Raw genomic sequence first — 27,500 nt, 5'->3', positions numbered from 1 at the left:
AGTCTAGTGTTTGGGAATGAGCTTTTTACAGCGTTTAGTATAATGTAATGCTGTTTTTGTGTGTTCACACAGATGAATATGGCCTGGGTGTAAACAGTACAGTTACAATCTTACTGCCACATTATATCGTTATGATAACATGATATTGTTGCCTTCAGTGATTTTCTGAAGATAAATACTAAAACAATAATGCAACTGGAATAACTACAGCTGCCGCGATCGTTGATCTCATATGAAGCAAGAGATGGCGATGACATATGATGACGTGTGCAGGTGCTGTAGTGCTGTCCCACTTCCTAGGCGTAAAATTTTGAGCCCCTTCCCTTCACACTCTGTTTCAAGGGCCAAGGAAAAGGGGTAGGGGTACAAAAATTTAATTGGGATTGGGTCTTATTTATGCGATATTCCAGTTTTGCGCATGAGTCTAATTCACATCTTTGGATGGAAACATAATCTGTGTCTTATTTTAAAGGTGAGTCCTTCAAAGTCCACACAAGCTGAACCGAGCATTTTGAAATGAGATGATTTAGTCTACAGAGGACAGATCTCGTCATCTTGCAACCATAACAGCTACCGTTTATAAGAGGTAATAAAACTTGTAATGACTTTTTTCAAAGTGATTTTAAAACTTATTTTAAATGATCAAGAATATATACAGAATATACAAAAACTGGAAATATATTTCTTTTGATCCGTACATGTACACATAAAAATTTAAACTGTCGAATAAAATCACTCTTTACTAAGACATGTCAGACTCTTTTTGTTTTTTTAACATGTGTTTAAATATCCGAATAAAATTAACATAATTCATGCATTTAATCCGGAGTTTTCTTTTTAAAACGTCCTGCTGTTATCCGCGCGCAATGAATCTTGGAATGTTCGAGGCTGCAAAGGATCCACCGGTTGGATCCTTTATTAACTGGGAAACGAAGCGCATATTTTGAGGGGGTATTTGAAGGAGCTTTTGAATTGTTTTGAAATGAGACAACTTTCGTCGAGCCGTGATGATGCAGAGCCCTTCAAATGCATCCTTCGGAGGATGCAGACTGAAAAATTAAACACAGAGCTATAGATATTGTATACATTAATCTATCAATTGCAGAAGACATTTTGAAAATAAATTGTGTTAAATTACAGAAATATCTGCATTCCGTTAAAAAAAAACAAAGATTTTTAATTTGTCATTGGAAAATTGATTTTTATCACTGAAATGTCCAGAAAATAATCATTTCTGGAGGCACATGGCCCATTTACTGTTTTAAACTGACAATTTAACAAGAATTCAATACATTTAGAAAATGCGCATAAAAAATTATGCGCACAACTGAGTACGATAAAGTTTTTATCTGATAAAAAAAAAGCATAAGCTACGATGGAAACACATTTACTGAATAAATAAAAACATGCACTCAAAAAAAGTCATGTATTTATTTTAACAGATTTAAATATTCTATAACAAAAATGGCAAGAAGTTCACTCATTTTTTCTTCGGCTTAGTCCCTTATTTATCAGGGGTCACCACAGCGGAATGAACCGCCAACTATTCCAGCATACGCAGCGGATGCCCTTCCAGCCGCAACCCAGTACTGGGAAACATTCATACACTCCCACATTCACACACACACACACACATACACTACAGTCAATTTTGTTTACCCAGTTCACCTATATCACATGTGTTTGGACTGTGGGGTAAACCGGAGGGAACCCACGCCAACACAGGGAGAACATGCAAACTCCACACACAAATGCCAACTAGCCCAGCTGGGACTCGAACCAGCAACCTTCATGCTGTGAGGTAACAGTGCTAACCACTGAGCCGCCGTGCTGCCAATGTTCAATTATTTGTAGGTTATTAGACAGATAGATTAGATAGAATAGTTTTTTTATTTTGCATTTTCTTCCAGGTTTTCTATCCATAATGACAAACGTGTTTATATTTTAAAACAGATGATGAGCGTGAGGATGAGGAGGAATGTGATGAAGATGAAGCACCTGGAGATGACGCTGCTTCCGCTGTCCGCAGAGGAGTTGGACATGTCCAGGCCGTACATTTTGCGCAGTTTGGGTCGAGCGCGTTCGCTGGTTTTGGGAATATTCTGAGGCATGTCGTCCAAATCGTCTAAGGTGGACTGGCGGGAAAACAGCATGGTGGCTTCGGTGTATGCGCTGATGGATGAACAGATGGCATGAATGCAAAACAATGCAATGAAAAAGATGACAATAATAATAAACATTCATTCATTTTCCTTCAGGTAAGTCCCTTATTTATCAGGAGTCGCCTCAGCAGAATGAACGGCCAACTATTCCGGCATATGTTTTACACAGGGGATGCCCTTCCAGCTGCAACCCAGTACTGGGAAACACCTATACACTCTAATACACACACTATGAACAATTTAGTTTATTCAATTCACCTTTAGCTCATGTCTTTGGACTGTGGGGGAAACCGGAGCACCCGGAGGAAACCCACACCAACAAGGGGAGAACATGCAAACTGCACACAGAAATGCCAACTGGCCTAGCCGGGACTCAAACCAGCGACCTTCTTGCTGTGAGGCCACAGTGCTAACCACTGAGTCACCGTGCTACGCTGTCTAGAACTTTTAGAGCTGTAAATTATATGCATTCTTGTCTATACTACTCGTATATACTATTATACAAATAAAATCTGCTTGATAAAAATGACATCACATCACGCAGCTTCCAGGTCCAAACGCTCAATTAGATTATACAGTATGGCTCAATAATGATACTGCACTGCAAAAAAATGCTTTTCCTTATTTGTTTTGTTTCTAGACTAAATATTAAGAAATCATATTTTGCTTACCAAACTGACAGACTATTTTGTTTAACAAGTAGACTTAACAAGCACATTCCAGAACATTTGTTTACGCAATGCCAATACAAGTAAAACTAAGCTACTTTTTAATGCGTATTCTCACTATAAACCGGATGGTCTATTAAAAGTCTGATATAATAGCCTAAAATATTAAACAATCAGAGCATGCTTTTTCTGTCAAGTTTAGTCCAGAATAAAATGAAACAAACGTTGGAAAATAAATATTAAGACGTTTGTGTCATTTACTAAAAGTGGGATTTTTTTCACTTTCCGCTATTTATTTATTATTTATTGCCACATCGGCAACTTATGGCTATTTCGTGGCAAAATGGATATACATAAAATATTACATGATAAAAACAAATTCGCATTACAATAAAAAGTTATTTAGATAAATATATAAAATATAAATAAATAAAATTCACACAGAAATATATTCAAAGTTAAATATGATTTTTCAGTTCAATTTTTGATAAATAATTTTAAAACTCTTCCTGGTGGTGCTTTTTTAAAAATATCCATCAAAGTACTCTCCTTAAAAAAATGTTGTCTAATGGAATTTAAACTTCTACATTCCAATTCAATTCAATTCAATTTTCAATTCAATTCCAACAATTACATATTTTTAACAAAATATGTTTCATGGTAGGAGCAGCCTGGCAGTAATTACATTTTGGTGGTGCTTTGTTATTTAGTAAATATAAATGCGTCAGTTCGACATCTAGTATAGACAGTTTGATCATGCCTGGTCTCAAAATTATAATTTGCTAAGAGTCTTTCATTTATTATCGGGTTAATTTCATGTAATTTATTATTACGCAGTTGTCCCATTCTCTCTGCCATGTTTCGTTTATGTACAAATTAATTGTGGGTTTCAAGTCCTCAGGAGGAATTATACATTCTGTAACTTTCAAGCAGATAGCCTGTTTTGCTGCTTCATCTGCCAGTTCATTTCCATGCATTTCTATATGACCTGGAATCCAACCGAAGATGAAGTAGAACTTCTGATTTTCTAATGTTGTCATTTTCTTTAAAATCATGGACATTATGGGGTGATCACACTTAGAAGCTTCAAGTGCTTTGCTTGAAGACAGGATTTGGAATCTGTGCAGATTAAAAAGTTACGGTGCTGTGTCCTTTCCATTTGATCTAAAGCCATATTTATTGCATAAGCTTCTGCTGTGTGAATTAAACTTTCTCCTGGAATGCGAGTAGCAAAGACATCATCTTTAAACACTTCTGCTGCTGTTACTCCTTTGTCTGTTTTTGATCCATATGGGTTCATGATGAGGGACTACTTTCCCCTATAGCTGAAAGATATTTCAATTTCCATCTATGATATACAAAATACAGAAAAATGTAAATGCGTGACCATGAAGATTGAGGTTAAGGTTATAACCTTAAGGACATTAAGGTTATTTTGCTGGTTTGATAACAGTAAAATATACAGATATGTTCTGTAGGAAAATAACCTTAAATGATTTCTGTTGTGATATGGCGCTATACAGAAAATAAAATGAATTAACTTGACTCTTAAGGGAGGCACGGGTGCTGTTGGGGGAATGAGGCACCCACCTTATATAATCAACCCAGGCTTATTATAGATATGAACCCCTATATACATTTCTGGACAGTGCAAAATACGACCCAGGAGGTATGTTTTTTGCAGGTTTTGTTATCCACCAGGCCGCTGTGCATGCTTTTTCACATCTCAGATTTCTCTTGCGAGTGTCACTCTACCTGCTGTTCTCACTCAAATCCACCAGAGGCTGCTGTTGAATGACTGACTGACCAATCCAACCCAACCCTTCCCTAAAACCAACCGATAATGTTTTAAAAAGCACCGATTAACCTGCCCACCCCCTTCCCTAGAACCAATCGACAGTGTTTTAAAAAGCACTGATTGACCACCCACCCACCCCTAAAACCAACCAATATCGTTTCAAAAGCAATTCAGAAAAAGAAAAGCCATCACGGCAACCTGATTTTTCCTACATTTTCAGATCTTACCACATTCTCACCCTGTTATTTACTCATTTATTTTGTTTCTTGGCTTTTGTTTTACCCACTTTCTGGAATCGTTCTTTGCCGGACTCGAACCCTATTGTCACAGTCAATTCTGTGTGTCTTAAGTTCACGGACTTACATGGCGAGCTACTGGGCAAACTGGTAACAGTGGTAAAGCAGTCTACACAGAAGCAAGCAGTCAGCCAGTATCGTGAAAAGAAACGGAAGCCGGCAGGGGCGTCATACCGCCCTGTAGCGTTGGTTTTAAAGACGAAATGCAGCCATGCATAGCTCTGGCTACCTAATTCACACTCCATAAATGTATACGTGGGTAGGTTATCACAATGAGCCTGTGTTGAATATAATTTTCAGCGATTTTTTTACTTTTCAGTGTGTTTAAAGGCTAATGGAGTACCCCAAGGTCCCTTTCTTTTTACAGAGCAAAGACTTTTCTTAGATTTTGAAAACATATTTGAGTCACTTGTTGTTTTTGATCATTTTTTCTTGGGTGGTTATTAATAACACATTTTCCCCATACCCAGACTTTAATGTAATTAATCTACGGCATTGGTATGGTGGTAACAATTAGATAATTTTTGGACCCTACCCAGCAGGCACAGGACGTCAACACGACATCAGATTGACATTGTACCCTAACGTCATGGGGACGTTGCATTTTGTTTGGAAATGAAAACCGGGTAGACATTAGAACCCAATGTCCAACCTAAAATCAAGCAAATATCAACGTCTAATGATGTTACAGCTTGACGTTGTGTGGACGTAACCACTATGACGTCTATCAGACGTTGGATTTTGGTTGCCATGCCTGACAAATAAATGTCAGTACTTGACGTCAATATGACACTGGTTAAAGATGTTGGCTCAAAGTTGAATTCTGGTCACTTTCCAACACAACCTAAAATCAACCAAATATCAACATCATTTGACGACGTTATTGGACATCAAAATAACGTTGCCCTTAGATGCTGACTAGACATTGAATTTTGGTCACCTGACGTCTCGACCTAAATCTAACCTAATATTAATACCCTATGACATTGTGTGCCTGCTGGGTATTCACCTGCTGTGCCTTGCCTTAATTGTAAATAAAATGCTTCAATGTTATTGACTCTGGTATGAAATGTAGTGATTTTGTATTTATTTATGAGTGTGCAGTGCGGATGAAGACCTGGAGATACTGTCTCTGGAAGCGAATGAATCCAGACTGTGTTGTGTGCGTCTGCGGCGCTCTCTGTTTGAGGCTGAATCCTCCTCACTGATGCGGTCCAGACCAGATTCACGAGATCCATTCAGCTTCATCTGCTTCTGGTAATACACATGGATGCTCTCTCGGGACGGCACATTGCCCTGCAAGACAGAGGATCAAATTAAAGATCAACATCAGCAGGGATAATTCAATGTGTTTTTTGATTCTGTTCTAAAGGTAACAATAGATTTTAAAGTCCACATGAACCGGAAGTTGTGACCATTTTTTTTTTGGTATTGTGACAGTTCCTAGAGAAACTGAATATTAAATAAGAACACTGCCAGCCATTGAGGGCATCCAGAAGAAACGCTGTCTGCGCCGAGCACGCAGTATTCTTAAGGACACCTCTCACCCTGCTCACAGACTGTTTTCAGGCGCTTCAGGCTCCCCCGGACAAAAACCAGTAGACTGAGGAACAGCTTTTTCCCCAGAGCTGTCTCCCTTTTAAACTCTGCCCCTCACTGACTCTATCACCCCCCCCCCCCCCAATATACCCCCACACTCCTCTAACTTATACTCCTCACAATCACTGCACTATTTAACATTTGCACATTTAAATTTGCACATATTCATTGCACTACATTGCACTGATTCACTTATCTAAACTGTACATACCCACTGCACATGAACATTTCTAATTATGTAAACACCCACTGTACATATACATTAGTAATTATGTTTATCTATCTGCACACTTCTGCTATTAATAGCATCCTGTACATATATTCATTTATTTTAAATCTTTGTTCATAGCTAATACAACCTGTATATAACGTTCATAGTACATCCATCTGTAAATATCACCATAGTTTTTCTATAACTGCACTTTATAACTTATACCTGTATCCTGCACTTGCTGCTATTGCACTGCTGGTTAGACCGAAACTGCATTTCGTTGCCTTGTACTTGTACATGTGTAATGACAATAAAGTTGAATCTAATCTAATCTAATCTAATCTAAAAACAGAGGGCGTGGCTTGTTTTTTCTACTGTGAGCTGATTGGATGTAGTAAAGTAGGCAGTTCATTCAGAAAGATCTGGAAACCCTGCTGAAAAATCCAGCTTAAACCAGCCTAGGCTGGTTGGCTGGTTTTAGCTGGTTGACCAGCCTGGTTTTAGAGGGTTTTTGGCCATTTCCAGGCTGGTTACCAGCCTTTTCCAGCCTGGTCTTAGCTGGTCAGGCTGGAAAATGACCAGCTAAATCCAGCTAAAACCAGCTTGACCAGCCTGGTTTAAGATGGACACAGCTGGTTTTGGCTGGGCTCCCAGCCTGGCTAGGTGGTCAAGCTGGTTTTAGCTGGTCATTTTCCAGCCTGACCAGCTAAGACCAGGCTGGAAATGGCTGGAAACCAGCCTGGAAATGGCCAAAACCCCTCTTAAACCAGGCTGGTCAACCAGCTAAAACCAGCCAACCAGCCTAGGCTGGTTTAAACTGGATTTTTCAGTAGGGAAAGGTTTGGGGAGAGTTAAGCCTGGTTTATACTTCTGCGTCAAGTGATCAGTGTGTCCCACGGCGCATGCAACGTGCGTAGCATTCATACTTCTGCACGCTGTTTCAAAACAAACTGAAAATGTTCATCCTGAAACTCAACATTTATAAACCTCTTAAGGCTGATTTATACTTCTGCGTTGAGCGTACGCAGCGGCGCAGCCTACGTGTGGACGCATAGCCATGTGGCCGTCGGTGTCGCTAACGCACACCTCTCAAAAAATTTAACTACACGTCGCAACGATGCATAGCGCAAGCTCTGTGATTGGTCGAGCTATGATTAGTACATGATTATATGATTGGTACAGCTATGCGTGTTGCATGTACCGTGGGTCACGCCGATCTCTTGATGCAGAAGTATAAACTAGGTTTTATTTCAACCTAACAGACTCCTCCCACTCACCATCACCGTTTAACCTGGTTTATACTTCTGCGTCAAGTCATTGGCTGTGCATCCATACTTTCTGTTGTATGCATTTTTTGTTTCTGTTGCTCTGCAATAACACTTCCAAAACGCTAGTTGGCAGTGAGGTGTTTATGTTCCTCTGTGTCGAGTTTCTGCGCTGGTGTTTGGTTTTTTCTATACGCTTCCTTAATGTACAAGTGGTTCAAACTCGCTCATTTTGAGGCAGGAACCGGTGGACGCGCAACAACTTTGACCATAAGGTAAACACAAAACAAAACTTTCCTTCTGAAGCTCCTTCACGAGACTCCACACTTGTAAACAATCGCTCCATCGGGCTCGCGCAGCTCTCTCTCAGTCCTGCCCACACTCGTCAGCGCTTCCAAGCCGACCAATCACAGAGCTTGCGCTAAGCGTCGTTGCGACGTGTAGTTACATTTTTGAGAGGTGCGCGTCAGTGACACCCACGGCGAGGGCTATTCGTCCACGCGTAGGCCGCGCTGTAGCATACATCAGTATAAATCAGCCTTTTGTTGTCAAAACTGACAGCTGAAGGGGCGTGATTAAGTATGTTAGCCACGCTCATTACCTCAGACAGACCTGATATGAGAAGTTAACTGAAAACTAAATATCTTCTTTCTGTTAAACAGAAACTGGGGGAAAAATAAACAGGGGGGCTAGTAATTCTGACTCCAACTGTATAATCATAGAATGAACTTCGGAGAACCTTTTTGACTTCTCTGGTCAGCATGCAGCGCTCGATGCGCAGGACAGTAGAGATGTCGATATATTCTCTGCAGACGGAGTTCAGCCATTTGGTGATGCTCTCCACGGTGGTCAGAAACAGAGCCCAGGTGAACTTGATGATGTTGAATACTCTCTTGATGATGTTGTCTGCAGTATATGAAGAAGTGCATTTCAGCTTGGTGTGTTATATGAACATTGTATAAACTGATTCTAGAGTTGAGGGTACTTTTGCATCTCCAAAATACAGTAAACCTTCTATTATAGTACAAAAACTAAAAATAAAACATCTTTTTGACTATACATTCATTCATTTTCCTTTTAGATGTTTCTTGCACATTTATTCAACGTAGTAAAATAAACACAGTGGTTAGCTCTGTCACCTCACAGCAAGAAGGTCGCTGGTTTGAGTCCCGGCTGGGTCAGTTGGCATTTCTGTGTGGAGTTTGCATGTTCTCCCCATGTTGGTGTGGGTTTCTTCCGGGTGCTCCGGTTTCCCCCACAGTCTAAACACATGCGCTATAGGTGAATTGGATAAACTAAATTGGCCATAGTGTATAAGTGTGTATATGAATGAGAGTTCCCAGTACTGGGTTGCAGCTGGAAGGGCATCCCCTGCGTAAAACATATGCTGGAATAGTTGACGGTTCATTCCGCTGTGGCGAGCCCTGATTTAAGCCTAAGGAAAATGACTAAACCGAAGGAAAATGACTGAATGAATAGTAACAAAATGATAAGTTCCCCATCACATTTAAGCTTTTTGCACAATCAATAATGGATTCAGTTTACTGTAAATTATACATGTGTTGTATGTCATTCAGTTTTACCGATAATGATTGGAAAATGCCTGAAATTTAGCCGCAATTCTGGAATAGATCTGTTAATATGAACAGGTGTCATAAACGCACCTGGTCCGTCTGTTTTCTCCTCTTCTGAACTCTGACGCTCGTCTTCACCGATCTCTATCGCCACATGTTCTACACACAATAACTTATTGATTAACTCTACTAATTATGGTCACGTTTCTCCAGCTTTTTAAGATATTAAAGACTGCATTACCTTCTTTCTTGTCTTTTTTATGCCGGCGACCGTATCGCTTCCAGAAACGCTTGCCTTTTCCTCTTTCTTTCAGAGCTGCTTTAGATTCAGCGATCCAGGTATGATACACAAACTACACAAAACGTCAATATGAATTAAATTATCAACACACTGTTTGAATATGGAGCTGCACAAAAACATCGAAACACAAATATGCTGCGTTTTCAGCCATTTCAGGGATATTACAATTTAACCCGTGATTAAAATCTGCAAAAAAATTTTCATTTAATTTAAAAATTTTAATTTAATTTTCATTTGCAATTGTCATGTAAACCACACATTTGTATTTAATCCTCTGAAAAGGCTGAATTTGATGAACAAGCACATCCACCACAAAATACCCGGACTGAATACAAACAACTCTTTTCCCCAATTTTTTCCCAATCTTTGATTATTATTTGAATTTTTGACTTGGCAATATTTGGCCTACTGTATATTCTGTTTTTTAAGGGATTAATTAAGTTGTTTGAATCCAGCTTACACAAGAAAATGGAAAATTGTGTTTGTATAATTGTGTTTTGCTCCACTAATATAATGATGCGATGGTTTGCCGTTGCATGAGGGTTAAAGAAGAAAATGGGTTTTTAAGCATTAAAATTATGAGATGTAAAGCATTTTTCCAGAGCAAAAAAAATAACAAGGATCATACATTTCGACAAAGATCTACAAAAGACACACACTAACATGTCCTTCATTGCAACAATGGTTTAAATGCGTAAAAATATTTGCACACGTTTAGAAGAAGAATCCTTAGCTGACATAATGAAAGACTTATTTACAAAATATTATCAATTATTTAATAGTTTGAACCCAAAATACTTATTAAAGGTAGTTTTTGAAAAAAAAAAAAATATTTCACATAAATTTTAAATACATTTTCATATTTTGCACTGCATGTCAAAAACAAGATTATTTTGCTAACCCCGTTGGCATGTTATTTCGTATTTCAGCATTTTATTTCCTAAAACAAGACAACATGTTTCGCATGTCTAGAAAATGCTCCTTGATTTAAGCATTGTTAGATATTTGGACTAGAAACAAGACAAAAAATCTAAGTAATCAAACATTTTTTGCAGTGTGGTCACTATCCATCTAAAATATTATGGGCCCTTTCGTATACCTGGCACAAAAAGGTGCAAGAAGTGTTTGGCATGATGTGTTGCTATTTTCAGACCAGCGCAACAGTAATTTTCACGTTTTGCGCCAAGTTGTTTAAATAGCAAATCTATTTGCAGCACTTTGTGGACTTCTGGGTGTTCTGGTCTAAAAAAGGAGGTGTGTTAATGCGCATTGTTGGCACGTTGCTATTTTGAGGAACTGCTCCATTAACCAACTAAAAGCTGCTCTAAACTCCAGCGCAAAGAGCGTTAGTTTTACACATTGCTTAATACACACAGCATGTACAGATATACACAAATATATTTACATATGAAAACGATTAAAGGATTAAAAAAAAGCCACATGCCTTCACCTTGTCGGGGCTTTTTTCAGTTTATTCATGACAATCTGCATTTGTACAATCTTATTATTATTAGCAATAATATTTGTTATATGCATATTTATATTTGTTTTAATAAAAAGTTTAGATTTGTCCACCTATCAGGTTTTGGAGACGTCTGCATCCCCATATGGTGCATAAGAATACAAATTTTTATACCACACTTCGTTATTATTGCTCATTTATTCATTTGCTGGTAATTAGAACTGAATTTAGAAATAGTTTTGAAACAAATCTTTGCGCTTAACAAACTAAATTAAATATGTAGGGTAATGGATATCTTCAGTGGAGTGCGTACAACACCGTTAGGAGTAAAGTTAAAGTAAAGAGGCTGAATGGAGGAGGTTCGTTCTTTATCCTCGCACTGCAGATGCTCTTTTTAACTGTTTTCTCACTAGTGAAGTGTTCAGTTTTTCCTCTTACAAAGTCCGCCATGTAAATAGCAAATGCACCATGGTGTGACGCAACTGACTCTTAAAGGGAATGGGAGACGAGACTCTGATTGGTTTAATGCACGTTATGCTCAATATACACCCATAACTCATTAAAAGAATAAGCACAACCCTGTTAGACCATGCGCTGGGGTGCAGAACGTATTTTTCCATCCTTTAAATAGCAAAAGTGCATTCAGACACACCCTTAGTGCTTTTGCGACATGTGCTTTAGATTTTGCGCCTAGATCGCTAAAATAGAGCCCTACTGTATGTGTTAGCTCTAGTCTTTTAATCATATAAAATAACATTTTATTCTACATTAAAAACACTGAACTTTAGTTTTCACTTCAATATGTGATAAATAACTTAAAATTCTTCCTGATTTAAGTGATGTTTTATAAACAAATTTGGGGAGGAGCACGCGCAGAAGTTTCAGTATCAAATACGTCATTGAAAATTATTCTATTATCCAATCAGTTCTTGACCAAACCCCTATATATACCAAAGCTGTCTTACCTGCAGCATCTTACGACTTTAGCATCCCTCCACCACCCCGTCACCTCACCTCTTAAGCATTACAATCCCGGGGGGAGCGTTCTGGGGCCGGGCTAGATACTTCGCTCGAATCCCAATTCCTCTCTGTTTCCTAATAAGAGGAATAACTCGAGTTGGGGTGTCTCCCCGAGCTCAGAGCCCTCTCCCCGGACAGCACGCCAAATACACTTTATTCTGAAACTATTGTAAGTGTGAACTCGTGAAATGATCAATATGAGATGCTCTTCATTGACCCATGATTGCTCAGTATAAAATTTGATGTATTTTTTCTTTTAAGTGTGTTGAAATGTAGTGGAGCAAAATCACATCATACACTAGCAACTAATAAAAAAAAAATAAAAATCAACAAAAATAAAAGTACCTTCCCCAAAAACACCACATGAACCAAAGACACAATTTTCACAAAGAACAACACCTCGGAGTGATTTCCATTCCATGCATCCTTGCAGTAACAGATCAGTACTTTTTATATTTTGACAAATAGAGTACGCAACAGGAACAACACGGGATGGAAATCTCACAGTAAAACACCATCAGCAAACACAGGCGGCAGGTTTCCTGCGGTGGTACATGTACCTTGGCCGCCCTTATTAAATATTGCAGAACAGTTTTGGGCAGTTTAATGACTGATCTGGGTAAAGCAACAAGGGCCGTAGCAAACTTTCTGATCGCTCGCTGAGAGGAGGAAAAAACCAGGAGAAAAATCACAGCATCAGTGTCCTGCAGCTCAAAACTACACAATACAACACATTAGCAATCCATACTAAATACACACTGACTGCTGCAAAAGATGCTCTCGTGTTCAGCTTGTCTTTTTAAAGTGGAGTTTTTTTTCAGATTTTTATAAAGTTATTATAACACAATGAAAAAAAAATAGGATGAACACTTTATGAACTGAAGCACCTTTTAACTTTATTAAACATGCATACTTTGTTGAATTGCTGAATTCTCTCTCAATTGAAGGTCGCTTTGGACAAAAGCATCTGCTAAATGACTAAATGTAAATGCTGTGCACTATTACTAATTTGAATGTGATGTGAAGTAATTTTTGTGTCCAATTAGGTAATAACTAGATAAGAAAAACATTATGTACAATGACCTACACTTAATCTCTTGAGCACACTCAATTGATTCAGCTGAAAATAGGCTGTGAATATGATGTGTGCACACCTCACATTATTATTAGACCTCCTGTCAAATTTTTATTCTTTTAAAAGTATTTTTCAAATGCTGTTTAACAGGAAGGATATTTTCTCGCAGTATGTCTTATTATACTTGTCTTCTTGGGAATGTCTTATTTCTTGTCTTATTAGTTTGGCTGGAAAATATCTAGATTTATTTTTCTTTTTTAAAATATTTCCCAAATGATGTTTAACAGAGCAAGGATTTTTTTTAACAGTTTGTCTGATAATAGTTTTTCTTCTGGAGAAAGTCTTATTTGTTTTATTTCAGCTAGAATAAAAGCATTAAAAAAAAATATTATAAAAAAATAAATAGCCTAGTGGTTAGCACGTCGACATATGGTGCAGTAGCATGTCAGGGCGTCCTGAGTTCGAATCCCGGTTCAAGGACATTTCCCAACCCTACCCCCCCTCCCTCCCCCTCTCTCCAATTTACCTTTTTCTAAATTTCTAAAAAAGGCCAAAAATAAATCTAAAAAAAAAAAAATTAATAAAAAGAATAAAAGCAGTTTTAATTTTTTCTAAACCATTTTAAGGTCAATATTATTACCCCCCTTAAGCAATATTTTTTTTCGATTTTCTACAGAACAAACCATCGCTCCTGTCAACTAGAAGAGGGTGTCACAGACTGGGAATGAGTTTGGCATAACATTTTTACTTCATCTAAAAATCCCACTCACCAACTCATTCACTATAACCTTTGTCATAGAACCTACTGGACCCCACTCAAAAGATATCGTATCAATGCCTCCTTTAGTCCTTTCTGTGATGAATGTCCTGACCAGGAACTTGGATCTTTTTCCATATGATGTGGGAATGTGGAAACATACAAAAGTTTTGGAATGAGGTCTGTTATCTTATCTAAAATTATTGAATATCCTGTACCAGTGAATCCTTCCATTCCATTACTAAGTGATGATTCTACGTTGAAAGCGTACAAAAAGCTACAAAAAGCTGTTTGGCTGACTGGCTGGCTTAATTTCTGCAAAAAAAAAAAGAAAAAAAAAAACACAAAAAAATCTACTAGCCCAACATTGGCTGCCTCCACATGAATTGGACACGTACAAGTAGTTTGTACAACTCCAGGACATTATAATGTTGGAATTTTCCACAGCTCGAGTGAACTTGGTAGAAGTTTGTGGTCTGACAGTCGCCGAAATCAACCTCTTTATGACGGACCCAGAGGTAGGTAGAGAGGCACCTCAGCCAATGAGGGCATAGGGGCAGTGGCTTTAGCCACCGGGCCACCCCTCTGTGCACAGCCCTGCTTAATACTGAATTTTGTTTTAATTTTTCTGTAACTACTATTCATTGGATAACCTCTTTTCAAGAGACTGCAGGGGAGGGGGGTGGGGGTATTTACATTTATATTTTATTATATTGCTTTTTCAGCCTGTATGTTTTATTATCAATTAAAAAAAACATCGCTATACAATGACTAGCCTGATTACCCTAACTTGCCTAATTAATCTAGTTTAGCCTTTAAATGTCACTTTAAGCAGAATACTAGTAGCTTGAAAAATATCTAGTCAAATATTGTGCTGTCATCATAGCAAAGACAAAAGGAATGAGCTATTATAAATGAGTTATTAAAGCTAAAAATGTGTTGAAAAAAGATGTTGTCTTCAACTGTATGTCAAGCTTTATAGTGTAATAATAAAAGTTTCTTCATTTCTACACAGAGGATGAATGTAATGAATATAAGCCGAACTGCATGGTTTCACACACCTGAAAGGCTGATCTTTTGGGAGGCTCTTCATCTTTTTTCTCCTCCTCTTCCTCCTCCTCTTCGCTGTCAGTTTCAAACAGGTAATAATCACCACTTCTAACCACTGAGAAAATATGGAGAGCGTTGAGCATAAAACAATGACATCAAACCAGACAACAGTAGACTAAAAGTGTTAAAAATGTGAAGTTTTGCACATCCCTATACGCCACCTGAGAAAATACCAAACAATCTCTAACCAAACTTACCTCAATCTGAAAACCGTACAGTCAAATTTGGCTTATAAGGCAGGGGTCTCAAACTTAAATTGGTGAGGGGCCATTTCAGTGACTGACAATTCATAGGAGGGCCGTTTTAACATTCAAGCACGAGAAAAAACTGGAAACCTGACATAATTGATGCATCTTAGGACAACAGACATGACGTTTATATTTCAAGTATTACCTGTCATCAGTGATGATGCAAATTAGCATGTTTCTCATGTCAAACATCAGCTGCTGAAATATATCTGTGGCTTTTGTGTGTGTGTATGCCGAGAATTAGACACACATTCAGGCCGCTATCATACACCCGGCGCCACAAGGAACAAGACATGTTTCCAAGACGTGTTGCTAGTTTCAGACCAACGTAATCCTAATTTTCCCTTTTTCCGCCACGTTGGTTAAATAGTAAATTAATTTGCGCCACTTTGTGGACTCATGGGTGTTCTGGTCTGGAAAAGAGGTGTGTTAAGGTGAATTGTTGGCGTGTTGCTATTTTGAGGAACTAAAATAGACTGTGCAATAGACCAGCTGAAAGCAGGTCTAAAGTCCAACATTGCTTAATACACACAGGATGTACAGCAATACACAAACATCTTTACAAATGAAAAAGAATTAAAGGATTAAAATGTTACAAAAATTATTATTTTCTACATAAATATAAACACCACTGCCTCCATGCCTCCATCTTGGGGGCTTTTCAGTTTATTCACGTAAACTTGCTTTTGTATAATGTTATTATTATCATTAGTATATTTATTATATGCATATTTATATTGTTTTATTAAAACAAGCTTAGATTTGTCCACCTGTCAGGTTTTGGACCATCTGGCGCATAAGAACAGGACGTGTGTTTGGATATAACTCAGTTGTTTGACCACACTTCATTATTATTGGTCATTTATTCGTTTGCAGGAATTTAGAACTGAATTTAGAAATAGTTTTGAAACAAACCTTTGCATTTAACAAATGAAATTAATTATGCAGGCTTATGGATGTCTTCAGTGGAGAGCGTACAACACCGTTTCCTTATCCACAAAAGAGAGAAAGAGAAAGTAAAGGCTGGATCGAGGGGGTCATTATTCTCTTGCTGCAGACGCTGTTTAACTGTTTTGAGGTGTTCAGTTTTTCCACTTACAAAGTCCATCATGTAAATAGCAAATGCGCCATGGCGTGACACAACTGACTCTTATGGGAGTGGGAGATGAGACTCTGATTGGTTTATTCTCCAAACAGACCTATAACTCATTGAGAGAATAAGCTCAACCCTGTTAGACCATGCGCCATGGCGCAGAGCGTATTTTTCAGTCCTTAAAATAGCAAAAGTGGATTTGGACACGTCCTTAATGCTTTTGGGTCCTGCGCTTCAGACTTTGTGCCTAGACCGTTAAAATAGAGCTCTCAGTCATTCTTCCACAGAGTATGTGCAGTCAAAACTCTAGCTTTTTGTTTCTTGTTGTACATATTGAAGGGGTAGTTTAAACTGCTTTAAAAATACTACAAATAATAGGCATAATAATTATTATTCTATCCCAGCCAATTGTATTGTCCCAATTTACTGGCAATTGTTCTTCTCAATTTCTTTCTTTTTTGTAAAACTACAACAAAGAGTAGTTTAGCCGGCAGCTAGCTCTCTGCAACTCTCACATGGTCACCCACTGAAGCTAAGCAGGGCTGCGCCCAGTCAGTACCTGGATGGGAGACCACATGGAAAAGCTAGGTTGCTGCCGGAAGTGGTGTTAGTGAGCCAGCAAGGGGGTGCCCAACCTGCAGTCTGTGTGGGTCCTAATGCCCCTGGGCTCTGTACTGCTCAGTGAGGCGCCGTCTTTCAGATGAGATGTTAAACCAAGGTCCTGACTCTCTGTGGTCATTTACAAAATCCCAGGATGGCCTTTGAAAAAGAGTAGGGGTTTAACCCTGGCATCCTGGCCAAATTTGCCCACTGGCCTCGTGTCCATCATGGCCTCCTAACACTCCCCATATCTTAATTGGCTTAATCACTCTGTCTCCTCTCCACCAATCAGCTGGTGTGGTGTGTGGTCTGGCGCAAAATGGCTGCCGTCACGTCATCCAGGTGGATGCTGCACATTGGTAGCGGATGAGGAAATTCCCCGCTACTGTATGTGTAAAGAGCTTTGAGTGCCCAGAAAAGCGCTTTATAAAAGGAATTATTATTATTATTATTATTAAAGAGGGGAAAAGTATGTACAAATTCACATTTACTTTAACATGCTTAATTTAAACAGCAGTACAATTTTACTAATGCACATAGTTTTTATGCAAATCTTAATAAGCATATGAGGAAAATCTATTAAATGAGACCATTTGAATCAAATATTGGCAAAATGATCATATTTACACTACCAGCATAACTCGTAAGCCACGAAGAAGTGTTTGAACAACAAAATACAGGTGGTATAAAACTGATAATAATCAATCAACCCTTGAATATTTACAAAATACAGCTTTAGTAAAAATAGAGCACTTATGCACATATATTTTAACATTTAAATCAGCCAGAGAATTAAAACGCATGTTTGTTGCTCTCGACCATACACAGAGAGAAAATGAAAGTAAAACGAATCTGTGTAAAACTAAAAACTAAGTTGCGGGCTGGAGGGAGGAGGAGGGCGGGCTGTAAATGGCCTGCAGGCCAGCAGTTTGAGACCCCTGTTATAAGGCATAACATATTAGCATAAGTCACTTGTAAAATAACACTAGAGTACAAGATTAAATCTTACACTGCACAAAAAATGCTTTTCTTATTTAAAGCTTTTTCTCGTTCCTAGTCCAAATATCTAAACATTCTTAAATCAAGAAGCTTTTTAGACCAGTAAGAAATAGTTTGATATCAGAAATAATGAGTCCAAATAAGTGATTTTTTTCTCAAAACATGGGGTAAGCAAAACAATCTTGTTTTTGGATTGCAGATTATTTAGCTTGTTTTAAAGAAAACTCCACTTCATTTTTATTTATTATTTCTGAAATCAAAACAACATTTTTTACTTGTCAAGAAAACTTAAGAATGTTTAGATATTTCGTCCTACACTGCTAAGAAATATCTGAATTAGCAGCTGTTCGTATTTTTCATTCATGTTTTTATTTTTTCCCCCATTTATTTCTGATTTGAAATTGCATTACGCGGATCTTGATCTTTCTTCCAACAACTTCTAAGCTTAAAAAGTAAAAGAAAGTGACTTATGAACATTTTTAATAGTTTAAAAGTGATATATTGTCTGGGTTGGTGTTGTATATTATGTAACAATAATCTTATTATAATACCAATTCAATTCACCTTTATTTGTATAGCGCTTATACAATGTAGATTGTGTCAAAGCAGCTTCACATAAAAGGTCACAGTAAATAGAAACAGTGTAGTTTAGTTTGTAGTGTTTAAGTTCAGTTCAGTTTAGCTCAGTTCAGTGTGGTTTAATAATCACTACTGAGAGTCCAAACACTGAAGAGCAAATCCAACGATGCGCACCTCTATAGATCCCGAACCATGCAAGCCAGTGGCGACAGCGGAGAGGGAAAAAAAAAAAACTTCACTAAATGGCGAAAGTGAATAAACCGCCAGTAGATTTACTGTTATTTTACTTAATTCTCTTTGTATTATTTCTTTCACATTACATTATTTCAAACTACTAAATATCAATAAAAGTCACTTTGTTAAACTGTAGAGTGGAATTTTTAACATCAATAGTCGACAGAGCCGAAATCAACATCCCTAAATGCAATTCACATCTGCAAATAAACCCTTGTGAATCAAACAATACGGAAACTTTTCATTAACAGATACGTTTTACAGTCTAGAAGCAAGAAATAATGTAAGAAAATCATTTTTGTCAGTGTGAATATTTAATGTTATACATTTAAATAAACTGGTTAAATAACCAACAAAACTACACCAGTTTGTCTCTCTAACTGAATTAGTTTGTCATCTCAGAAACACCAGTGTCCACAGTTTCACCAGTCCGCACAGCAGAACAGCAATTGGAATAAGGAAACTGCCTTGTGTCCTTGAACAGAAGAGCCATGATGGAGGGGGAAGGCAGGGGAGGATGCTGGGAAAATTGATGTTGTGAAGCCAATATTATCCTAATAAATTCTACACATATTTATATAGTGATTAGAGAAACTTGGACTGAAATCATGGTCTTTAGTCATGGCACCATAGATATACCTTATTATATTTCGACAGCATCATGATACCAATACTATGCTATTCATTATAGCTCATGGAAATGCCATAGTATTTGAATATAGTAGCCATATTCAATCATGTACTGTTGTATTACTGTCTGTTGCCATCAACCACACACCACAATATAGCAAGTGTATGTTTAATAACAATGTTTTTTAATTACTATATAAACTAAGAGGTTAATGATGAAATAAGTGCTTTATTTTTCACGCTGATATCTGAGATCAGCTCATCAACAAAGACAAAACAAATACAATCTCACTCAGATCACATACAAAAGCATCAGGACAGAGTTTGAGGGCAATTTCTTTTGCTTGTTGATGTCTATTGTTGAGCACTTGGGTTTTTGTTATTGAACAGGAGATAAAGAGAGAGACGTTTGATTTTATTTATGAAGTTTGATCATCCAAGAATGAAACTGCTGACTTTTGTTGACCTAAAAAATGTAATAAAATTCACATTTAAGCGGATGTGCAAAAGTTGTAAAGCCTGTTCAATTAATTTAAGAAAAAGAAAGCAAATCTTAGTGGCTTAGTCCCGGCTGGATCAGTTCTGTGTAGAGTTTGCATGTTCTCCCCGTGTTAGGTTTCCTCTGGGTGCTCTGGTTTCCCCCCACAGTACAAACACATGCGCTATAGGTGAATTGGATGAACTAAATTGGCCGTAGTGTATGAGTGTGTAAGAATGTGAGATTGTATGGTGTGTAAGAATGTGAGATTGTATGGGTGTTTCCTAGCACTGGGTTGCAGCTGAAGGGCATCCGCTGCATAAAACATATGCTGGTATACTTGGTGGTTCATTCCGTTGTGGCAAAAAAAGGGACTAAGCCAAAGGAAAATGAATGTATGAATGTTTAACGGAGATATTTTTTTCAACACACTTTTAAACATAATAGTTTTAATAACTGTATTCTAATAACTCATTTATTTAGTCTTTTTTATGATGATATTACATCCTATTTTACTAGATACTAGTATACAGAGTAAAGTTTTAAGTTAATTATGTACAAAATAAGGCTTTTTTTCAGAGGAAAACCTAATAGGGAACCCTATAGGGAATACTGTGATGAAAATAAAATCCTAGTTAAACATCACTAGGAAAATATTAAAAAAGGATTAAAATTGCACAGTAGGGCGGATAATTAAGTTTTCAACACTCTATATAATAATAATAATAATAATAATAATAATAATAATAATAATAATAATAATAATAATAATAATAATAAAGGGTTTCAGCAGATTTCCCCCAAGTTAAATTTAAGACTTTAAGACCATTATAAATGAAATCTTAGACTTATAAATGCTGAATGCTGAGGATTTATTTTTTCAAATATCCCAATTGGAAAATATTTCACTTGCCCTATCAAAAATGATTATAGTTTTATACATTTATTAATACAACAATAATATATTAATAATAAAATATAGGCCAGGTCAGTATCCTCAGCAGTAAATAAATGGAGAACTTTTAAACAAATGTTACTGTAAGTAAAGTAATGAAAACATTATGGTAAAAAGAGTTTAAAACATTTTTTTTTGTATAAAGTTTTATCGAGATTGGGATGTTGGTGATTGTATGGTGTTAATGGCCAGATTGGGTAGCTTTACATGAACACAGAAAAATTAATACCTCTTAAATTTGATTAAGACCTGTTTAAATTTGACCTGTTAGATTTAAGACCTACAACACAATATTTCAGTAGATTTAAGGGACTATAAGGCCTAAAATTTAGCTTTTGAGATTAATGACATTTTTAGACCCCGTAGTAGCCTGTAATAATATTAGAAAAATTATGAAAACTAAACTCAGATCTGTATTATTCTAAGCTATTTCAAGTCTCTAATAGTAATATTATTTACTATACGAGTAACAGTAATACAGCGGGGAAATAAGTTTTGAACACATTGTCCTGTTTGTTCGAGGGAATAATATTTCTAAAGTGGCTGCTGCTGACATGTAAATGAACCAGATTTTGGTAAAAATCCAAACAATACATACATTAAAATAAAACAAAACAAATCTAAAAAATGAGTTCTTGTGTAATAACAATGAAATGACAGAGGGAGAAAGTGCTGAACTACTGAAACGTGTTTAATACTTTATATACAAGGCTTTTTTGTGCTGCAGCTTAAAGACGCCTCTCATATGGAGAATGAAGACGCATGCATTGCTCAGGTGTGAGTTTTTCACTTCAAGAGTATAAAAATCTTGATGGTTCTGTGGGTCTCGTCTATCAAATCTCAGATTTATTTTGTATTTTCTATTAGATTCAAGGTCAGGTGATTGGCCGGGCCATTCTACAGCATTATTTTCTTTCTCTGAAAGCATTTGAGAGTTTCCTTGGCTGTGTTGTTGGATCATTGTCATGCTGAAATGTCCACCCTGGTTTCATCTTCATCCTCCTGCTGATGTAGATGTTGGACTGAAGCAGCTGATACTCATTTACACTGAGGAAGGGCAGAGGGTTTGCTGAAGAACTACTGAGAGATTTCAGCTGCTGTCTGGGCTTTACACTGCCGGAATACACCTCCCTTTCTTCATATGTTCAATACATTTTCTTTTGTGTCATTTCATTTTATTACGCATAACTTAATTGTAAACTAACTAGTTTAGTTTTCTTGCATTTATGGATTTCTTTGGTCGTTACCAACCTCCAGGAGAATTTCAAGTCAAGGCACCTTTAGAAATATGTTTCTGAGAAAAATGGTGACACGTTCAATACTTATTTTGCCCACTGTATATTAAAAAAAAAAATTATTCCTGTGATTCTGAAGCTGAATTTTCACGCATTATCACATTATCTTCAAATTAATTCAAATGTCCATTCCAAACTTAAGCTGAAACATTTTAATAAAATTTCAAAGACGTTTGATTGAAACTAAAATGTTCTGTAACAAAACAAATGTCATTGCTATTGCTTTTGATTATTATTATTATTAATAAGTGACCTTAATCATGAAACACTGACCTTTAGTGTACTTGTACAATGGGTAACATTGTATCATAGCAAAATCTACACCTAAACAAAATAAGAAGGTGAAAAAAACGCCAAAGAATTTTCATAAATGGATGAATTATTCCAGTTAAGGGAAAATCTCTCTCCTTTACCTCAGTGTTTGCAGTGTATTTGTAAGAAAGCAGAGTAATTCTCCTACTGCACGGCTCTGTTCACCTGCTCATTCAGAAACATCCGACATTACACTTTTCCTTCAGCATCTCTTCAGATCTATTTAAGGCAGCAAACCAATTAAATGGAATATTGAGTAGGGGGTGGGACTTTCTTTTGCTCATATTCTATCATAGCAAACTAACGGTGAGGAGAGAGCGTATTAATATGCAGTTGCTATGGAAACCCTTAGGTTGACGTCAACAGGAAGGACTCCAAACACCTAAGTAAATGGTCAGAGTTTAATTACCAAAACAAATTTTTTTCAGTTAACTTACACGGATGAATTATTCACTTTAAAATAAACAATGTGATCTAAAATAAACATGTAAAAATTGTATTTGTGCTTTAAACATTGGACTTATCTGATCTGGGTGTTATATTATATTATAATGGTGTTATATTAGACAGCAACTTAACTTTTTAAAATCATAATCCCCCATGTCACAAAAAACACCCTTTTTATATGAGAAATATAGCTAAGTTACAAAGCATGCTATACCCATCTCAGGGTACCATGCTACCCTGCATGCTACCCATCTTCATCTATTTCTAGTTCATGGTTTTATGACCTCTAGTAATAGATTACTGTAATGCTCTGTTCGCTGGCTGCCCAGCATCCTCTATTAATAAACTTCAGCTAGTACAAAATGCAGCTGCCAGAGTCCTTACCAGGTCTAGAAAATATGACCACATCACCCCAATTAATCCTCATTACAATGGCTGTCTGTTAAATTCTGTATTGATTATAAATATTGCTTCTTACCTATAAAGCTTTAAATAATCTAGCTCCTGTTTGTCTAACCAACCTCCTGTCTCGCTACAATCCAACTCGCTTTTTAAGATCTCAAAACTCAGGGCTTCTGGTAGTACCTAGAATAGAAAAGTCTACTAAAGGAGGTCAGGGCTTCTCATTTATAGCTCCTAAACTCTGAAATAGCCTTCCTGATAATGTCCGAGGCTCAGAGACACTCTATCAGTTCAAAACTAGATTAAAGACCTATCTTTTTAGTAAAGCATGCACATAATGTGCTCCATGCAGATGGGTGGGCTTGACAGCCAGCTATAGGAAACACTCCTCCTGTCCTAATGCACTGGATATTTTGTTAGAAACACGGAGCAAACTATTTTTTTTCATAATGACTCTCACAGATGATTTAAAAACTAGCAATGTGAGCTAACAGAATTAATATGGTTAGTTTTAATTTAATTTGTAAGTTAATATGTCCAGCTGCCTTAAATAGATGTAGAAAAGTCTATGGTCTGGGCGGAGCACAAGTGCATTATGGGAATCCTCTGACTTCTGGTCAAGGACACAAGGAGCAGTGAGATCAGAGGAAGGTATGAAGAACCTACTGGACGCATGGTCAACCCAAGGCCTCCACCACTGCTTTTTTTGCACCTTGTTTTTCTTTTCTCTGCAAACGAAACGTCAAGAGCATTAATGAAAACAGTGGAGAAGTGACGGTGAAACTGGAAATAAAAGCTCTTCCTGGTTGCTATGTGGAAAAGGTTAATATTATACAGTTTGATACAATTTTACAATCAACAGAAAATAATTCAGAAGACTGTCAGTATGACAAAAATGTACAGAATTATTTAAAAAATTGTTGATCCTCAATGTCAGCCTGCACAGTACCCTCCCTGACAAAAGTCTTGTGGCCTATCCAAGTTTTATGAACAACAAATAATAACTTGACTTCTAGTTGATCATTTGGTATCAGAAGTGGCTTATATGAAAGGCAAAGGCCTCTAGATTACACTTATTTGACCAAAAAAAATGATCATGTCTTGATTTTTATTTATTTCATTAGGACAGTAAGGTCTGACTTTGCTTAGACAAAAGTCTTGTCACTGAACAGAAATAATGTCCAGTATAGACTATAACGTGATGCTGCAGTGGAGACCGAATGAATATTGTGTCTGACTCCATCATGAGCTTGGAGGACTGCATCCATACATCTCTGACATGACTCAAATCACTGATTAATAAAGTCATCTGGAATGGCAAAGAAAGCGTTCTTACAGGAGTTCATCAAGATTTATTTTCAATGCCTCCTCCCCATCTTACCCCAGATATGCTCAATAATGTTTATGTCTGGTGACTGGGCTGGCCAATCCTGGAGCACCTTGACCTTCTTTGCTTTGCTTTGCTTTGATGTGGAGGCTGAAGTATGAGGAGCAGCGCTATCCTGCTGAAGAATTTGCCCTCTCCTGTGGTTTGTAATGTAATGAGCAGCACAAATGTCTTGACACCTCAGGCTGTTGATGTTGCCATCCACTCTGCAGATCTCTCACACGCCCCCATACTGAATATATCCCATTTTTCCTTCACCAAACTTGACTGATTTCTGTGAGATCTTGGCTCCATGCAGGTTCCAGTAGGTCTTCTGCAGTATTCGTGATGATTAGGATGCAGCTCAACAGATGATTCACCAGAAAAATCGACCTTCTGCCACTTTTCCAAATGATCAACTAGAACTCAAGTAATTATTTGCTGTAACAAATGAGATCAATGACAAAACTTTTGTCAGGAAGTGTAGTTTCTGCTGTAAACCAGATTCACGAAACACTCTTAAAGGGATAGTTCACCCAAAAAATGTCAATTCTGTTATCATTTATTACTTAGATGGACAAGTTACATTTAACTATAAAAGAAATGATCTGAATATCATATAGATTATGTGAGAAATATTCTGACTGTGAAGTGTAAACTTGATGGGTTAATAACAACTGATTTAATTTATTTACTATTACTTAGCATCTCGTTTATTTAGTTTCGTGACCTTTGCATATCGAAGAGTGTATTTAATTGTTTCACTCTCGTACAGCCATGATGTACATCTTACCTTCATCCTCCTCCTCCTCATTTTCTTCTGGTGGGATGAGTTTCTGTCCATCTCCAGACTCCTGGGCTATGCTGAGCATCTTCTCTTTTTCCTCTCTTGAACTTCTGCTGACGCGTCTTAATACGATCCATCCTGAATTAATACATTCATAGTGGTGATTATGCATGCATGAAAATGGTCGGATAACAAAATCACATCATGCACGTACAGTTGAAGTCAAAATTATTAGCCCCCTGTATGTTTTTACCCAGTTTCTACTTAACAGAGAGAAGATTTTTTCAACACATTTCTAAACATAATAGGTTTAATAACTCATCTCTAATAATTGATTTCTTTCATCTTTGCCATGATGACAGTAAATAATATTTTACTAGATATTGTTCAAGACACTAGTATTTAGCTTAAAGTGACATTTAAAGGCTATTATCCTGGTTATTAGGCACGTTAGGGATGATGGTTTTGTTCTGTAGACACTCTGAAAAAAGTACTGCTTAAGGTGGCTAATAATATTGACCTTTAAATGTTTTTTTTTTATTAAGAATTACTTTTATCCTAGCTAAAATAAAACAAATAAGACTTTCTCCAGAAGAAAAAATAATAGGAAATACTGTGAAAAATTCCTTGCTCTGTTAAACACCATTTGAGAAATATTTGAAAAAAAAAATTGACAGGAGGGTGAATAATTTTGACTTCAACTGTATGTAGCATATATACAGTAGTTCAAATGTATGCAATCAAAACACATTTTAAATTAAGCTTTTAAGTATAAATTCAGCCAATTATGATACATTTCTGAAAAAAAAAAATACTGATTTAATGTCTTAGGTCACTTTAATTCTCAAGCAAATGAGTGTTGATGTATAAATGCTTATATGCTGGTGTTGGAAAACAAGCTGAATTTGCAACCCAGGCTCATCGTGGATATGTATCCAGGTCTACATTTCTGGGGACAGTGAAATACGTAATTAGCTGCTGTGTACGCTTTTTGATGATCTCAAATTCCTCTCGTGCGTCCTCTTATCGTATAAATCCACCAAAGGGTGCATTATACACTTCAGCCGACCAGGGGTATGTTTCCGAAAACCATTGTTAGCTAACTAAGGTCGCAAGTTCTGTCTTTACAAAGATAGTTTGTTGATTTGGTGTTTCCCAAATCCGTCGTTCCAACGAATATTCGCAAACTGCATTACAAACTTGTAAGCTTACAACTACACCTCTAGAGCTGGAGTTAGACGCATAGTTCCTGGTTGTGTTCTATTCACCGTTATCCCCCTATGCCCTATTCATTTAGAATGTCCCAACATTTAACTTGGAATCATTTTTAAAAAGCATTAAAGTCATCTCTCTTAGGTGTAATTTGCTTTAAAAGTATTTTTACAGTTCAGTTTTAGTGATCTTCATATTGACAATTGCGTTCCCTTCATAGTGCACTTTGAAAACATTTTTGCCATTTTGAACGCAGCCATGGCTCATGATGAAAGCTATAGGTGACCTATTATTTAAAAGCGGAATTCATCGTACTATGATAGTTCAGCCGCGAGTTATGTCGTTGTTTGGGAAATGCACCCCAGGACAGCTTGCTGATGACTGACCCTAAACCCAACCCATAGTGTTTTCAAAAGCAATCTAGAAAAAGAAAAGCCATTGTGGTTGCGTGATTTCACCATGTTTTCAGCCTGTTGTATATTTATTTATTTACTTGAATTTTGCTTTTGTTTTAGCTGCTTACTGGAAGCGCTCTTCACTGGATTTGAACCCCATCGTCATGCTC

The 27,500-nt window shown here is 37.0% G+C and overlaps 1 protein-coding gene across 1 annotated transcript in view; it reads right to left on the bottom strand.

Annotated features, from left to right (window-relative positions):
- LOC130238755 (piezo-type mechanosensitive ion channel component 2) overlaps positions 1-27,500 on the bottom strand; it is a 224,448-nt gene that overhangs the window by 37,320 nt on the left and 159,628 nt on the right. Inside the window, 10 exon segments of the mRNA XM_056469860.1 lie at positions 1,999-2,172; positions 6,042-6,220; positions 8,739-8,905; positions 9,664-9,732; positions 9,815-9,926; positions 12,917-13,015; positions 15,250-15,353; positions 24,237-24,296; positions 25,730-25,817; positions 25,819-25,861. Of these exon segments, the coding sequence (XP_056325835.1) occupies positions 1,999-2,172; positions 6,042-6,220; positions 8,739-8,905; positions 9,664-9,732; positions 9,815-9,926; positions 12,917-13,015; positions 15,250-15,353; positions 24,237-24,296; positions 25,730-25,817; positions 25,819-25,861 (1,095 nt within the window).

The sequence above is a fragment of the Danio aesculapii genome, chromosome 2 (genome assembly GCF_903798145.1).
Source record: "Danio aesculapii chromosome 2, fDanAes4.1, whole genome shotgun sequence".
Lineage (NCBI taxonomy): Eukaryota > Metazoa > Chordata > Actinopteri > Cypriniformes > Danionidae > Danio > Danio aesculapii.
The sequence above is the reverse complement of the archived record's forward strand: the minus strand, read 5'-3'. Positions and strand labels throughout refer to the sequence as shown.